The sequence below is a fragment of the Falco cherrug genome, chromosome Z (assembly GCF_023634085.1).
Source record: "Falco cherrug isolate bFalChe1 chromosome Z, bFalChe1.pri, whole genome shotgun sequence".
In the NCBI taxonomy this organism is placed as follows: domain Eukaryota; kingdom Metazoa; phylum Chordata; class Aves; order Falconiformes; family Falconidae; genus Falco; species Falco cherrug.
In genome coordinates this window covers 54,474,768-54,491,790 of record NC_073720.1, presented here as the reverse complement: position 1 = coordinate 54,491,790, position 17,023 = coordinate 54,474,768, and the positions used below count along the sequence as shown (strand labels likewise).

Sequence of the window (17,023 nt, the reverse complement as noted above, 5' to 3'; positions counted from 1 at the left end):
TGTTCACCACTTGCCCGCCTCTCCCATAAGGAAGTATTGGGGTGGAGATTGGTGAACTTGGGACTTGCATCGCAGGTGATCAGACAACGCCAGACCTTAACTGAAGGAGCCTGGCCTTTGGCCAGGACATTCAGACCAGTATTACCCGTCCTAGAGAAGTGGAATTTTTCATGTCTATCATTATAATAACTGTATGACCAGAGCAGACGGGAGAAAGATCTACATGCAGGACCAAGTGCATCCTTATTGTGCTTGATATAGTCTGTCCAGATGAGCTAGGCAGTGAATTCCCTCCTCTGCCACACAAGGTTGTGCCTTTAGGTTTGTAGGATAGCGGTGATTCTGGGAGAATATACCATGGATTTACACATGCCCTTGGCATCTGCTTTGTACTTGCAGGAATTGTGGGAACATGGTCCCATCAGGACCACATGCAGACCCTCATCATACAAATCTCGTGAATTAATAAACAGATGGGAGTTAGCTGATATCCACTCCTCTCCACTGACTGCAGAAAATGCTAAAGATGAGGTAGGGTAGGGCAGGCAGCTGTCCGATTTACACTTCTCCTGTTATTCCATTGAGTTAAACATAAAATATCTGGGGTATGTCTAGAGGCAGACACACTTCGGTCTGCAGTTGAACTGGCTGATGAGAACCAGTCTATTATTCCTGGGTTTAACTGTGTGTATAGGTCACAAGTCATAATCTCTGTCCTGCACAAACTTTCCACTAACAAGAAAAAAGAAAAAGCTGTTTACAAATGAAAAGGACTGTTGTTTTATCCTCAGAAGGTCCTTTAGTGCTGGCAGAAAGGCTACAACTGTGCAACAGCAGGAGGAACCCTGCAAAGATATTGTCCTTCACACACCAGTGAACCTCCTCCCAGCAAGGACACTGCAAGTCCTGAGATATGTCCAGTCCACATTGTCCATGTTCAGTCCAATACCATGTTGTGTTAGACCACTTTTCCCTGGGCTGTGGTAACTGCAGCAACTCAAGCTCCTACTTCAGCCTTGAAATTGCTTACGGTCACACTCCCTTCATGCTTCACTTTTGTGTAATACTGGAACTTGTACCAATCAAGTTATCTTTTATACCTTGAGAACAGGCTTTACTTCCCAAGATTAAGTTGTTGACACGAGAGTTTTGAGAATTTTTCAGAACACAGTGATCACATCCTGGTTTTAGAGGGTTCACGTGAAAGATTAAAACCTGGTTTTATTGGGTAGCACAAAAGATAGTAATTAATATAGTATATACACAATTAGACAATATAAAGCTATCCTTTGAAAGGTTCTTCCCTAGCATTCATTTTAACAAACAATTGCAAAACTGTTACACAGCCTCAGATGCTTTTGCTTAAAGACCAGGCAAAAAATCTCATTGTGCAGTTGCAGTTAAATTTTCCTATTTGGATTTATGGCCAGCAAGAGACATACCCAAGTGCTCTGCAGTCTTACTTTGGTTCTGATGGTACAGAACTACTAAGCAGCTGCTACTCCCACTCAGTGCTTTGCACCTCTGGTACTTCTGAAAAATGAGACTGTGAGGGGGAGCTGATGACTACCCAGTAATGGAGAAGACGGCAGAGTTAACCATGCAATTTTGGAAGCCCTATTAGACAGAGTCAGTGACAGATGGCTAAATAAAACTCAAGTTTCGAGTATTAAATAGCGTTTTTCTGTAGACATGAAATTACAATAAAGACAAGGGCAGCCCGAAACTTCTAAACTTTGTTAGAAATAAATTCAAACCTGGAAATACCGAATTCATCTCTGCTACAATTGTTGAGACTTGCTTATTGCTTAAAGGCATAAGTTTATACCAAAGCAGTAAAGAAGAAGAAAAAAAATATCTTACTGAATATTCAAAACTTGTTTCTGAACAGACAGTGCATCATTTTTGGTCAGCTCTGCTTTCCATGAGTATTTGCCACTGCCAGGAAAATACCTGAAAAATTACCGTGCCTTCCACATATGGAATGATGTTTAATCTAAAAGCCCTAGAACAGGGACCTAGTGACAGATTTTCAAAGTGGCTGGACTTGCCCCTAAGAAACTCAATTTTACTTGCATCTACAACATGTTAAGCTCTGCCCTTGCATGTAAAATTTCTCCTTTTTTTGTTGCTTCAATAAGCAAGATAGTAATGTATGAAATTTTACCTTAAAACTTTAAAGAACACAGCGCTCTTCCCTGCTTTTTAATAAGGCAAAAGAAGTAAGCATGAGAATTACAAACCACTCTGAAGAGGCAGCTGCAAGTCTCATGTCTGTCACCGCTGAGAAGCAGAAACCCTGGGCCATCAGAACTCTCCCCCTAAAATCTTCTAAAAGGTGGTAACTTGCCCTAAAGGAAATCACTTGCCATAGGGCCAGACTTCAATACAGTGAATGAGTAAGAGAACTGCCATTCTCTGTTCTGCTTCTTTGCAAAAGCCAAACACTCCACAAGGAGTCATCAGCTTTGCAAGATTTGCCTCATATATGCCATTACTGACCTCACTATGTGAGGTATAATTTGAGTTTGTCGGCTAAATAAAGCGGAGCAGTGATTTTTGGTCTTCCATTTTTCATGATTTGCACACCTATACATTTTCTGTTACATCACTGCATGGCAAAATCAAAACTCTTCATAACAGCTATGCTTCAGTCTTTTTCACAGACCTGTAACTACTGCATGGTCCTTGGTTTGATAAAGACTGCTATATTCAATTGCCAGTGTGGGAAAATTTGGCTACTCTAATAGGACAGCCTAACAGGGTAAACTGTCCACTCTAGGTGCTGTATCTTCCCTTGCTTCAGATGTACTAAAATCTCTTAAGGACCTACATTTGAACATTTCTAAAAGTCATTTTTTATGTGGTTCCACTTCATACTGGCAAAACAATATGTCTTAACTGCTATTTTATTTAACTGCGTTTCTGGTTCTTCACTTAGGGACAGTTATAACATACTTGAAATGTATTTTTTCTATCTCCATCCAAGTAGAACTTCTCACTAACTTTTCTGAAACTGAGAAAGTTATTAAGTAGGTTCCAATAGCCATTTTCTGTTCTGCACAAGCCTTTATGGGCAAGGAATTGGCAGATTAGGAGGTAACAAAGTGCTCCTTATTCAAACTTCAGTGACGCAAGAGCTATTTTGTCTGAATTCTGCAATAAAATGAATCTTTTAAGGCTAACTTCCAGCACAAGCACATGAATAAGGAAGCACAAGGTAAGGAGATATGAGGTCTTGTCTCACATGTACTGACTTTGCATATATGTTTCTTTCTGTGCTGTAAAAGTGAGGCCATCTGAGGTAGTTCAGCTCTCTCCTACTGCCCAAGCTTGGGTTTTTTTGTCTGAGGCCTGAATGTTTCATCAAATATGCAGTCTTTGTTGTTACGTTGGTGAGATAGCTGATGTCAGCAAAGAAAGCAGTAGGGGATTTGTTTGTGCGACAAAGTTGCTTCTCTTACGGAAAACACACCAGTTGTTTTCACTGGCATTATGCCTCCCTCTACAAGCATTTTAAAGGCACAGTTCAAACTGTGTCAGTTGTGAAAAGAGGAGAATTAAAAAACACCCCTGCAATGTCAGGGAACTTTGCTGTTACATAAAAGTTTCTGGCAGCTCCAAGGACTGCCAGAGGTGCCCTGTAGCATGATCTGGGGCTATCACACACTTGTGATACGCTCTGCAAAGCACAGAAGCTCAAATTGTTCTTCACTGACTTCCTAACTGGCTGTCAATAGCAGCCCTGTTATATTCAAGAATATGGTCTCATAATATGAAAAACACAAAAGGCTCTAACAAGCATTTCAGCTTTCTCCTGGCCACCTAAAGCCAAGCCTCAGCTCACTGACAGTCTGAGAGGGTAGGTGTGCTGAGAGAGACATTAGCTGCAAGTGCAGTAGAAGGCCAGGCTAGGTGACCGCAATGGAGAGAAAGGGGTTTTCAGGGTCAGAGCTGCCACCACAAAGAACCAGCAGCTGACGGCCACAGTGCAAAGAGGTGACTTGGGCAAAAGCAGAAAGCAGAAAAGGCAGGGAAGTCTGGAGGCTAGAGCCTCCTGTGTCTTCTTCCCCTCTGAAGATGAGCTGCTACCCCTTCCTCTGCCTGCATGAAGAGAATAGCTCTGGCATCCAACAGCCACAAATGCAGAGAGCTGGGTGCAAAACCCTCTGTGAGAGGGTAAAGAACCTCATACATCTGAAGACATGACAAGTGCTCTGAAATAAGCCACTGGAGCATGTGTAACTAACCAGCAGGGAAGCAGGGATCCTTCACTTCATGCTCTGGATGCATCTGGTTGCTGTGCACTTCTCCATCAAACTATTACATCAAGACAGCCTGGCGCCTGAGGCAGGCAGTTCACTCTCAGACAGGTCCTCCTTGTGCTTCACTGCCATCCTCACCTGTACCGTGAACTGATGGTCCCGTTCCTGCTGCAGTTTGTGACCTCCATAAATCTTTGGTTTCCTGGCCATTACCTCAGTGTATATAGGGAATAATATTCCCACAATTCGTAGTTATGAAGCTGAATCCCAGTCCTACGGCAGCCTCTTACAATTGTACCAGTTGGGTTGCCAGTGGTGGCTGTTTGTTTTTTGAGCTCTGAAGAGTTAACAGGGGCAGTTGCCTCTAACTTGCATTCCTAACCTGCTTCATCAGGTCCTTTCCATACTCCCTCCTCAGCCTGGGAGGAGTTTATTTTTCTGGGGAGTTATCATTTGCTGGAAGCATACACCACTCAGTCACCAAGCCAGGCACCACTCTTCAGGGTCACTTGAAAGCTTCAACATACTCCACAGGAAGGGAAGACGGGCCTGCCTTCCCCCAGTAGTCAATGGCACGCACTCTGTAAAAGCCGGAGACTGACCTTCCTGCAAATGAAAAGGTTAGAAATGGTCACTGTGAAAGGCTGACGCCTGTGGTGCTTGCAGTATGTGGAGCAGGCACTACTCCTATAAAATGTAGGTTTGTGGAATGGGCTGGAGAAGTGGTGAAATCAATTCTGCACCCTGTGTAAGTGTACCTGTGCCTGTCTAACTAAAACTGATTATAAATTACTCAGGGCCAAGTACTGGCTTTTTTTCTTTGTTGCACCAAGGACCTTTCCTCTCCTCATTAGGATCTGCAAGTACAGCTAGAGGACTGCTGTCCCAGCCGTCCCTTTGGAAGAAGGATATGACATCTTCTGCAACCCACAACTAGTAATTTCCTTTTTTCTGACTTACTTTTCTGCCTGAATTGTGCCTTTGGAACAGGTTATGTGGGGACAGAATCAACAAAGAAGCAGAACAAGAAGCATAAAGGCTGACTGAAAGCCCTCTGCTCATCTCAGGAAGCAACACCAGTTGCTCCAAAGGTATGTGAACTAATGTTCTGTGGCTCTGCTGGTTTTCATCCTTGATCCAGTTCAAAGGACACAGCCTTCATTAGCAGTCTTTAACCTCACAAGCAATATAAATGTTTTTTTGTAATCTATTAATTTTATTTTTTTAAAGAATGATAGCAATAGTGAATGAAAAGGAAGTACCTAGCAACAAAGGCTGCTGAGATGTGAGATTTTTTCAAGCAGTCTTTTTTTTGTTTTAGAAACAAACAGTTAAATCTGGTAGGTTCTTCAGATGTACAGCACGAGATGATAATGAATCCTAATTTCAGCGATTTGCCCTAGCCATGATTTACAGTCTTTGCTTACCTGTGTAGCCTTTACATTGCAATAGGAGCTCTGAATATTATCATGCACCCACTGCTGATGCTTAGCCTTTCTCAGGCTAAGATGGGCTCATTTTTTCTTGGCAAAAACCTCTCTGAATTGCTCTTATTAGAGTAACTTTGAGGCAAGGTCTGTCTGTGTTTCACACAGCTCTGATCAGTGCTTATTAGTAACACTTGCTGGACAGTCACATTGTGGATTAAACCACACTTTGTTAACAAAGCCCCCAGACCAACAAAAAAATACCCAAAGAAAACATCACTACCTTCTTTCAGTATTTTTCATCTGGCTATGTTTCTGTTGCAACTAGGCTGTACTTGAGGAGAAATGACCACAGGCTCTGGGAGAAGCTTTGCCCGTTGTCAAAGATGAAATTCACTACCCTCTAATGTGAAACATCTAAAACTTAGGCAGCTAATCAGGGCTAAAAAGAAAGCTCTAAGAAACAGCAGAGAGGAGTGGTTTCTCGGCTAGGTGTTCAGACAGCCAGGACTAACTGTCCTACAGGAGCACCTCTTCTGCTCTTGTAAGGGAGCTTCTCACTAGTTTAAGATTGCCAAGCCATAAAAAACATACGGAAACAGGGACAGGTAGCCATGACGAAAACAAAATTGCAGCCTTCCCTTGGAGCAGCTCAGAACATAATAAATGCCAGGCAACCAACCACTCCATGAAAGGTGGACATGACCTCCCACTTATTTCTGTGTTGATGCCGTATCCTTAGGCAGTCTAATACCTCAAGGCTCAGCAGTACAGAACAAGTGTTACTAAGGCAGTTTGCTCCTACTGCCCCACCCCAAAAACACTGCACAAATTTAGGCAAAGGCATGGCCAATACATGTGGGACTGAGCCCAAACCTCAGACTTGCCTTGCTGTGAGTCTACCACCAAGAGCACAACACCAAGGTCTGGTCACATGGAGCAATTTTTTTTTTGTTCTTATTTTTGCATGCTTCTATACCAGCTACGAATAGAGACAAAGTGCTGTGTGGCCTCTCAGGCAGCTTGCCAGGCCTGCAGCTGGGTGACCTTGGTTTCTGTGACAGGGAATTTACTCACGACAATACAACTAACAATGTCCCCATGACTACTTGTCAATTAGTGTTTGTCCTTGAGAATAAGGCTTTCACCAAGAACATGGTCCTAAAAGGACGTGCTCTTATTTGTGATGGAGTGTATGTCACTAGCAAGCTATGTGCCTTCAGTAGTTACTAAATGATATTTCACACATTCATGAGTGGCACTATTAACATGACGGATTACATAATACATGTACCTGGACTGTAGACCCAGAGAGTGAATATTGTGTCTTTGGCATTAATCCGCTGGTACGCTTTTCCATCTGGTGAGAACTCCACTTCAAATGTCTTTATACATCTAGAAAAAAAAAAAAAAAAGACAGCTCATTAAATACAACCGATAATGCATCAAGCAATCAAATCTTAATGTCAGGGCCATTTCAACAAAGAAGGCCAAAACCAGGAAATACTCAGTTGACTCATTCCTACCAAATGCGGGACTGGCATGAATTGTCATTACCACGAAGAACCACAGCTCCAACAGCCCACAGAACAACACCCAGACTGACTTGCTATAGCTAGGTACTTGCAACATCACAAAACGTTATGCATCTTTTACTCTCAAAACAGGGTTATCAAGGTTGAAGAGTCTAGGGAGACTGGTTTGAAAAGGAACTAATTCTGTGCTTCCTGCAGGAAACTGGACATACACTGGAATGCCTCTGACAGTTCACCTACAGAGGGCTTCCAGTCTAGTACAGCTTGCTGGAGCAAGGAACTGGAGGTTTTCTCTTTGAGTTCACATCCCTTATAGGGATGTACAACATTCCTCCTAGGCACCTGCTGCTAATGTAACTTTTAACATAGATGCTCCTGTCTGCTGTGCTTAAGGCAAGTCCCTCAAAAATACACCAGAAGGCTGCAATGCCATTCAGGATGACATGGACAGGCCAGAGAGTTGGGCAGAGAGGAACCTAATAAAGCTCAACAAAGGCAGGTTAAGGTCCTGCACCTGAGGAGGGACAACCCCACGCACCAGTACAGGCTGGGGGTGACCTGCTGGAAGGCAGCTCTGCGGGGAAGGACCTGGGAGTGCTGGTGGACAGCAAGTTGCCAATGAGCCAGCGCTGTGCCCTGGTGGCCAAGAAGGCCAGCGGAATCCTGGGGGGCATTAGGAGGACCGCGGCCAGCAGGCAGAGGGAGGTGATCCTCCCCCTTGCTCTGCCCTGGTGAGGCCACATCGGGAGTGCTGTGTCCAGTGCTGGGCTCCCCAGTTCGAGAGAGACAGGGAACTGCTGGAGAGGGTCCACCAGAGGGCTGCAGTGGGGACTGGAGCATCTCCTTTACGAGGAAAGGCTGAGACAGCTGGGCCTGTTTAGCCTGGAGAAGAGAAAACTGCGAGGGGATCTTATCAATGTCTACAAATATCTGAAGGCTGAGTGTCAGGAAGATGGGGCCAGGCTCTTTTCAGTGATGCCAAGTGATCAGACAAGGGACAATGGGCAAAAACTGCAACACAGGAAGTTCCATCTGAATATGAGGAAGAACTTCTTCACTTGAGGGTGACAGAGCACTGGAACAGGCTGCCTAGACAGGCTGTGGAGTCTTCTTTTCTGAGGATATTCAAAATCTGCCTGGATATGACTCTGTGCAACACGCTCTAAGTGAACCTGCTTTAGCAGTGGGTTAGACTAGAAGATCTCCAGAGGTCCCTTTCAACCCTGTGATTCTGTGAAAAATGCCATTGGATGCTGGTGAGCAACAGGCAGATTCCCTTGCTCGGACTGCAAATTAGTCAGGGTTGCTGTCAAGTTACTCCATGTAGGTTCTACGGTTCATTTTGTCAGACAAATGCACCATAGCATCTCTCAAAGAGCAAGCAGTCATTAATTTGTGCACTCGTTTCACTTTGTAGGACTGGTGGCAACTTAGGGAGAAATGTGCTGGTAACTCAGTTATATCAATTTTATTTTGAATGCTACTTACTTTGAATTTACACAACCATCGTCCCACAACACAATGACCTGCCCTTTTGTGAGAGGGATCAAACGAACACCGGTCACCTGTCCAAAGACACAGGTCCATGTAAGAAAACTTTACAAACGAAGCAGCCAGGACAGACTTCTGTGTGCATCCTTCCTTATTAATTACTTGCCTTGATTCTTTCCATAGAAACTAAGGGAAAAAACAGAATTTCTGGCTCCATAGCTTTGTAGCCTATGTCTCCAACCTGTCAACCTTGCAGAGGACCTTCAGAGGCTCTGGGTACCACTATGAACATGGGCAGGACTAAATGAGCAGATACGGATGTCTAATCTATGGCAGCCACGATTCCATTTTATTTTCAGCTATCAGTTACTAACTGGAGGGCTACTGTCAAGCCTGGTAGTACGTGTGATTTTAAAAAAGATACTGCCCTTTCCAGTACTGCATTGTTATTTCCCCATCGAGGATAAACTTGTATTCATCTCAGCAATGGCTCCTATTACTTGCTGTGGAATGCTTTATCTTGAATTACGCTTGGAGAGCCTTCTCATCAAAGGAGAGAAGAATTGTTTATTTACTAAGTCTTAGATGGTACCTTTATCATGTAATAGGTCCAAATACTAGTCTAGCTCTTCACAGTGAGACTTAAAGCAGGACACAGTTACTAATTTGGTGAGTCTGACAGTAGAATACAACACATACTTGACCAGGAAAAGATCTGGGTCTTGCACAGATGTGGATCAGAAAGACTGAGGGAATGGGAAGGTCTTGCTTCAGTGTCAGGATGCCATCTTCAGGAAATGGGAATGGGCCTGTTGCCACCGGGTCCTGTTGAGCCAAAGAGAAGCGTTATGAACAGTCTTTCAGTACAGCACCTGAAGACCAACTGTTACATCACTGTGAAGTGACTGTGTGTTTACTTTGGGACTGTAAATTTCCAGTAGTGTTGGTGCTGGTAAATGGCTTACAGCCATCAAAGTTCTTCAAGCTGAGAGGCTTTTCTGTCTTGCCTGTTTTCCAGGTCTTCAGGAAGCAAGAGGGTTTGTCCATCTCTCAGACTGGGCTGATCACAAATGCCCTTTAGGTGCAACCTGTCATTTTTAATAACTTCCCATGGATGGTTTCTTTCAGGCTAGCGATCTTTACAAACCACACCCTTGTCTCTTAGCTGTGGACTCCCAGTGTGCAGTGAAAGCTATTGCTAGCTACAACAGCCCCCTCAGCTGGTCTCTGAGGATGAGATTTCACCAGATGGCCAAGAGTATCTAAAACCTTGCTGCTGCCCTGTTGAAGGAAGAGCTGATGGCTCCTGTAGTATCTCACAGGCCTTAGCAATAGTGGGTTATGGTGACTGGGAAGAGAAGACACAGTACTGCACACTAAATTCAGAAGGCAGTTACTGTCTGTAAGCCCCTAAGGTGATAGAGGTGGTCTCCTTTATTTTAACCTGTGGATCTGAATGCATAAGGAGACTACAGGAGAGGGAGCTGAAGTGACAGAGTGCTCACATATTCTCAGATACAGTAAGTAATCTGGCCATGGCTTTTCTCATTAGAGAGGAGAGAAGTCCTCACAAAGGACTTATTCCTCAGTCTCCTCTGGGGTGCATTCAGAACTGGTAAGGACGAAGGTAAACTGCAGGCCTACCTGTGAGCCCCTGGGAGATGTGTCTTCTGAACTTGCACTGGGTAGTTTCCACCTCAGAGAGCTGTTTGGTATTTTGTTTTCTGTTATTGAATGGGGTTCATTTCAACTCTCTAATGCAGCAATATGGCCCTTCTTTAATATACACCGGGCCATGTGACTTATTTGGTGAGACAGAACAGAAAGGGTCTCAAAGCTTATTGAAGTTTCAGAGAGAAGGTGGAACTTGCTCTGGAGCAACTCCATCTCCTTAGTTAAGGGTAGGCCAGTAGCAAAGAAGCTGGTGATCTACATTTAGACTCTTGTATAACATAAATGCAAAGGTATCAGTTGTGTATCAGCTACATTTCTCTGCATGCCTGCAAGTGCATTTTTATATGTATGTAAGATGACAGTGAGATAAGAAAATTTTGACTACTTGAGCTTATTTCTTGTCTCTCTAGCTGTAGTTAACCAATTCACAAGCACTTTAGCCATGCCACACTTCAGGCAAACACATGGTCATACCTCAGCATCCCTTATTTGCTGGAACTGTTCTGGAAAAGGAAAGTCAGGGCTTCCCAGGTTTTTCCACTTCAGGTAGGGATTGGTTTGGTTGTTATCCAGGTAATATGTTACATACACCAGCTCTTTAGAAACACAAATGAAAGTAAGTAAACTCTACTTGGATTTAAAGATTAACAAGAATAAATTCAGCAGAAGTTGTTTACGTCTACTTGCTCAAAAGTGATATCAGCACTTCAGAGCCTGACTTCCACAGGAAAGCCATGAGGCTAGCACTCTTACAAGGCTCTACAATTCATGTTTGCCAAGTTTAAATTTCAAACTCTTACTTTCATAACCAGAACTGAAACCCTCTTATTTTTCGCACAGATGCTGCACACATTTGTTTGACAACTGCATCAGCTATGTAATCATGAGGTCATGTTGGCTGTCTCGGAGTCATCCCAGTAAGAAAATTGTTGCTTGGCAATATACAGCCAAGGACACTGAGGTTAGTAACTTCCCAAAAAGGTAGCACTTAGAGCTGCCATTAAAGACAGGGTGAAAGTGCAGGCATTCAGAAAAAACATTTCCTAGAAAAGCAGCATCGTATCACAGAAAATCTGGGAGTGTCCAGAAGAAAGACAGCAAATGAAACTCACTCATGCAATGAAAGCAACTCCGCAGAAATGTTTCAACAGATGTTCTATCCTAAAGATAAATTATGTGAGGTGACTACTTAATGTTTGGCTACCTTTAAGTTTGGGGAAGTGGGTGGCATTCACCGTGATGGTGCTGATGTTGGATGAAGTTCTGTTATCTTCACTTGAATACATCAGCAGAGCAGCTTGCCAACTGTCTGAGGGCTGCATCTCAATTGGGGTGTGTACAGATGCCAAGACACCAATTGTACCATTTTCAGTGTTTTCGCCTTCACTGTTGTTCACTTCTGCAAAAATCTGTTTCTCTCCTTTAAAAAATGTGACAACACTGTAAACATCACTGCTAGTCAGTCCTATATCATCTTCTGATAGAGGAATGGTCAAAACATGGGGATCTATAAGTTGAGTTATCTTCTAGCTTATTTTACCATGTATAGCATTCAGTCAGGCTTCTTTTACAACAGCAGAGCATGCACATACTACAGCAGTTCTTATGCTTAGCAGTTCAGCTAGCGACAATAAGCATGTAACAGTGATTAGGATCTTCCTTTAGCATGCTCTATGGGTCTTCCAGCTGTAGGAATTTTTAAAGACATTTGCAGCCTGATGAGATGCCACAAGAGGGAAGTACCAGTGAACAAAAAAGGAGTGGTTGGCATGCACAGGGTCTAAACAAAGCAGTAAAATAAATCAAACGGATAACAGACTGTCAGGAACATCTCCTGAGCTATGAATCTCTCAGAGGAAATTAATTTTCATTTTCTTAACACAGCTGGTAAACAAAGGGTAGGAGAAATCCTGCTTTTGTCAGTAGTGAAATGGCTGGAATAATCTCTCTTAGGCAGGAAGCTTCTAGGCAGAAAAGGTTATTGATATGCTCTTTAATCAGTGGTTACTATACCTAGCAGGGCCAGCAACCCCATGACAGTCAGCACTGGTTTCCGCACCATCTGGACATGAGGTGGCTTTGTATTGTTCATCTGAAAACGGGCTGTCAGAGTCCGCTGTGTGAAGTGATGGGGGTAGTAGCTCAAGAAGGCATTGTCATTACTCAGCAGTGTGTAGTTGATGCTGTTGTTGGCTTTGGAAATGAGCAGATTTTGATGCTGGATGATTACCTGCGAAGTCATAGAGAACTTCACCGTGGAGAAAATCTAACAAACACACAATGTTGTTGTTTCTTTTAATTTTTTTCAGCATATTGAAAAGAGCTGCCACTCTACCATTTAGAAAAGTTTGAAGAACTAAACTGTTCCTCACAACTCTTGGAGAAAATACTCATTAGGTGATACATTAATCACTGGAAAATCTGAAGTATCCACTAGTACTCTGCATAAATTATGAATACATTTCCTTGGCTACTGCACTACAAACCATGTTCCTCTGTCTTGAATATTAAATTAGTAATCCAGATTTACCATCTGAATTAAGTCTAAACGCTTATTCAATTCTGGAGTTACTTTGCAACCATTATACGTATGTCTGGGAGCTGGTCCTGGATTCTTGTAACTCAATGAGTCACTTTACCCGCTTGGTGCTAACACAGAATTAGTTCTGACATTTCACTGGTTGCTATGCTGCTTCCCTGCAAAATGTCAGCAGTCCCAAGCTCTCTGTTTACCAGACTGTGCCAAAGTATCAGAATCAAATAGAACTTCAGAAGGCTGACAACTGAAAAGGTCTCATAATTGTACCCCTGAAGGAACACAGGGCTCCAGATCCCATCCACCCAGGTGCTAATTTTCCATTGGATGTGGGTTTTTTAATCCCTTCATATTGTCAAGTCATTATAAACACTGTTGTTTGCTCTCACAAACTCACTGCAATACAGTCAGTAACTTGTTGCTTTGAAGAAGACTGCTCTTGTACGCAGCCTAAACAAACTGGGAGCCTCTGTCTCCACAGGAGCAGCTGATAAGACGTATCTTGTTTCTGGGTGACATACATGCTCCCAGGTTTGGGAATTACTACTTTGCACAGGAGTACTTGGACTTTGGATGCTGTGTAAGGTAGTGGCTCACAAAGCAACAGGCCTGCAGTGGGAACTATTGCTATGCAGGGGAAACAGTTGTGCTTGCTCTGGTGCCAGGCTACAATTTTTGCAGGGGCAGGAATGCTGACCATTCTCTTCTTCTGCTTTTCTGATGCAACAGTCATCATTACTAACAGTAATCAATAACACCACATGTACAGTCATTATCCAAAACCAAAGAATGGGCTTATGCAGAGAGCTCAATGGACTTATTAATTGTACCTGCTGTCTCTTGATGAGATAAACTTATGAAGGAGCTGGGAAATAATGTCTCACATAAGTCAGGTGACAGCTAGCAGTAGTGAGATGATAGCAGTAGTATTACATGGAGAGAAGATGTGTGGGTATAGTCTTAGCAGGTGGATCTAATTGGGGGGCTGTATACAATATATGACACATTATCCAGCACATGGAATGCTAGCCCTCAGTTGTTTGGTTTTTTTTGAAAGGGAAGATAAAGAAAACGAATACAAACTAAATAAAGCTACTGAAACCAGACTACTAAGGGAAACCCCAGCTGTATCAATAGTGAGCTGTCCTTTTGTTGGATCTATTATTCTGAGTAGCTGCTTAAAAATTGACTGTCAGTCTACTTTTGTAAATGCATTAACCCATCAGGAGACCCTACTGTGACAAGACTGTCAATAAACACTTACCTTTACAACCATAGCTGCATAGGTCACATCAGCTCGCCACAGCTGTGGAATGGACCATCCAACCATTGGATCTGCTTCATCATTGTATATGGCAATAGAAGCAAAATTTGGGAACAGCTTCTGAATTTGTTCAACTGCTTCTATTTCTTGTTGCAAGATGTAGAGAGAACTCCCACCTCCCTGCAACAATATTTCATACCTCCTTAGTGGAAGTGAGAAAACAGTAGTAAACACATAAACATCAACATATTCTAAAATCTTGTTTATGGGGTCCCTAAAGAGCCATGGGTCAGACAGTATTAGTATTTTTACTTAATCCACTACAGCATGTGCTGTTCCTCCTAGAATATAAAATGGAAAAGAGGTAGAGGAGTTGTTTCCCCCTGGGAATTAGGCAAAGGCAAATTTCCTTTGAGTTCAAGTCTTGCAACTGAACATCTTCAAAGTTTCATTAGAATAGGTAGCCATGCTTCCTGCTACAGGCTGGACACTCATCTGGAAATCAACTTCATAAATCAGAATAAAATGTAACTTGGATTGAGCTGATTAACAAAATAGCCTTAAATTCAAATCTTGGGCTGACCTTCTTATGGAGAGAGATGTAGTCCAGCCTTACACCAGTTTCCCCTGTGAAGAAGTTGGTTCCATTGTAGCAATGACCCAGAAGACTCCAGCATATGGGTGACTTTGGTAAGGGGTGGAAGGAATCCCCAGGCCCTCCAAATTTTAGTAGAGGACTGGCTGCTCTTAATCCTTCTGAGCAGGCATCATAATAGTTGAGAAACCCTGAAGTCCGAGCAGATGCATGTATCAAAGACGATAACTCAAAACAGAGTTTTGATCTAAAACTACTGGGAGATGTCATAACTCTATTATTGCATTTATTGGCAGAACCTCACAAACTGAGGCTACCCTTCCCTATACACTGACAGCATGAGAAGACATCCAACCTCAGCTGCATTCACAAGGTTCTTCCAAAGGTCTTGTGAGGACAAGTTCCCGAAGCATGCATCTATCAACGAACAGTTTTGCACCCTTTACCCACTTAACCCCAGTAACCTTACTTTATATTGAAATAATGAACTGCATCTTCTTCGTGTAACTTCTCTTCTGTTTTCCCTGTTCTGCTATCCCTGTATTTATACTGATGTCCAAGCAGGGAACAAAGTGTTATCAATCAGCAACATGACCTTAGCAAAACAGACTAGATATAACTTTCACATTCCTTATCTTTCTTATCTACCGTATTTCTTTGCCAGCATCTCTCCTTTCCCACTGTCAACCCTCCACCCACCCAACATACCTGTCTCGCTTTACTACACTAGTAAGTGCTCCAAAACATGCTTACCTTTCACTGTCATAGAGACATTGTCGAAGTCATGGTGGTCTGGTTCATTCCATGTTTCAAAATTCCATTTAGCAACATGTTCCAATCCATACCTATCTGCAGAAGGCCTCATTTACTAGTGAGCTACATATTCAGACAATCCTATCAGTTACTAACTCACTGATCCAGACAATCCAATAGCACCCAGAGCTATAACAGGGTATATATATTACCTTTTTTAATAATGAGGGAAATGTGGTGTTGGTAGTTTCAAAATGATCTCTCATTTTTGATGAAGCACAGCAATATTTGAAAAAGATGAAAGATGAGAGGGAGGTGATGTGCATTACAGCCTTGTGGTTAGGGAACTCACCTCGCCTTAATGCAGGTTGCAGCTTCTGTCTCATTAGAGATATTTGAAGCTGGCATGTGGGAAGTATTCAGATTACCATGTCCTAGTGCAAGCTGGTGGTTTACAACCACAACAACATAACAAAGTTAAAAAGTCAGTCCTCAGAGGCAGGCCAAATGTGCTACCCAGAACACACTACTCATTCAGGATGTTAGTCACAGATCAGCAAAAAAACTAGCTATTATCCCACTGTCTGCTCCGGCATGCCGTTTTTCCAGTTCTGTGCTGACATCTAGGGTCTTGAAATTGATCACAATACACAGAACTTTTTGAGGTAGTTAGAAGGGATTACAACAGAACAAATAAAAGGGCTTTTTTCAAAACTTACCTATGTATCTGTTGGCCAGAAGTGTAATTAAGTTTCTCCACCTTACTACCTGTTCTTTATCTTCAAAATCAAAAAAATATCCTGATGGATTCCCCATCAATTCAAATCCTAAAAAAGGCATCAAAGATTGGTTTTCTTTTTTTGTGAATGGTATTGACTTTTGATTAACAAAGGGATTATTGCATTATCTGTAACAAACTTGTTAATGAAGAAGCATCATTAAATGGGCTTTCCTGTTTTAACATGTTCCCACCGGGAATATTTCAGATTTGAGGTTGCTCAAACTTGTTACTTGTCAATGACTACAGTAATCAATACTAATACTTACCATCATAAATTCAGGTCTCAGAGGGAACCTGGATATTTGCCAAAATTCAGTGGAAACTATACCTTTGAGTAGATGCTTCACTGGCCCTTTTAGGTACATGTTAATGTAATTTCCGAATTTATACATCTCTAACTGTTGTTGAAAGCAATGTGAAACTATTCATGTTGTCTTAATTGTTGTAAATGTGTTTTGCTCACACTTTGTGTTTATATGGATATAAGGTAAAGGCAAAAAGGAGAAGAATGGATTTTTATCAAAATCAGCTTTGGCAAAGCTAAGAATTCTCTGATGATTGCACAACATAGGCAAACAGATGTAGCACGTTGTGGAGGTAGGGAGCTGCCCTCACCTGGAATTAGCTTATTTTCCCACAGGCGATCCATAAGGTTATCCAAGGCAGTAAAATTGTAGTGAAGTTTCCCATTCATCACTCTGA

At 42.5% G+C, this 17,023-nt stretch overlaps 2 protein-coding genes across 8 annotated transcripts in view; one reads left to right on the top strand and one right to left on the bottom strand.

Moving 5' to 3' along the window:
- Window positions 1-1,201: 1,201 nt before the first annotated feature.
- The window catches only part of IDUA (alpha-L-iduronidase), a 48,222-nt gene continuing 32,400 nt past the window's right edge, over window positions 1,202-17,023 (bottom strand). For 3 of the 5 annotated variants that reach the window (XM_055698640.1, XM_055698641.1, XM_055698643.1), the window contains exons 3-14: window positions 16,937-17,019; window positions 16,260-16,367; window positions 15,541-15,636; window positions 14,776-14,978; window positions 14,193-14,372; window positions 12,406-12,622; window positions 11,597-11,812; window positions 10,867-10,988; window positions 9,418-9,543; window positions 8,716-8,792; window positions 6,987-7,087; window positions 1,202-4,871 (exon numbers count right to left, since the gene is read on the bottom strand). In XM_055698640.1, coding sequence (XP_055554615.1) covers window positions 4,771-4,871; window positions 6,987-7,087; window positions 8,716-8,792; window positions 9,418-9,543; window positions 10,867-10,988; window positions 11,597-11,812; window positions 12,406-12,622; window positions 14,193-14,372; window positions 14,776-14,978; window positions 15,541-15,636; window positions 16,260-16,367; window positions 16,937-17,019 — 1,630 coding nt within the window. In that variant the 3' untranslated portion in view covers window positions 1,202-4,770. The remainder of the gene's footprint in view (window positions 4,872-6,986; window positions 7,088-8,715; window positions 8,793-9,417; window positions 9,544-10,866; window positions 10,989-11,596; window positions 11,813-12,405; window positions 12,623-14,192; window positions 14,373-14,775; window positions 14,979-15,540; window positions 15,637-16,259; window positions 16,368-16,936; window positions 17,020-17,023) is intronic. The other 2 variants (XR_008730185.1, XM_055698642.1) reach the window with 2 other exon arrangements.
- SLC26A1 (solute carrier family 26 member 1) overlaps window positions 4,774-17,023 on the top strand; it is a 37,292-nt gene continuing 25,042 nt past the window's right edge. For 2 of the 3 annotated variants that reach the window (XM_055698638.1, XM_055698639.1), the window contains exons 1-2: window positions 4,774-4,885; window positions 5,256-5,356. The gene's annotated coding sequence lies outside the window, so the exon portion shown is untranslated. Of the gene's footprint in view, window positions 4,886-5,255; window positions 5,357-17,023 lie in introns of those variants that run through there. The other variant, XM_027816151.2, reaches the window with a different exon arrangement.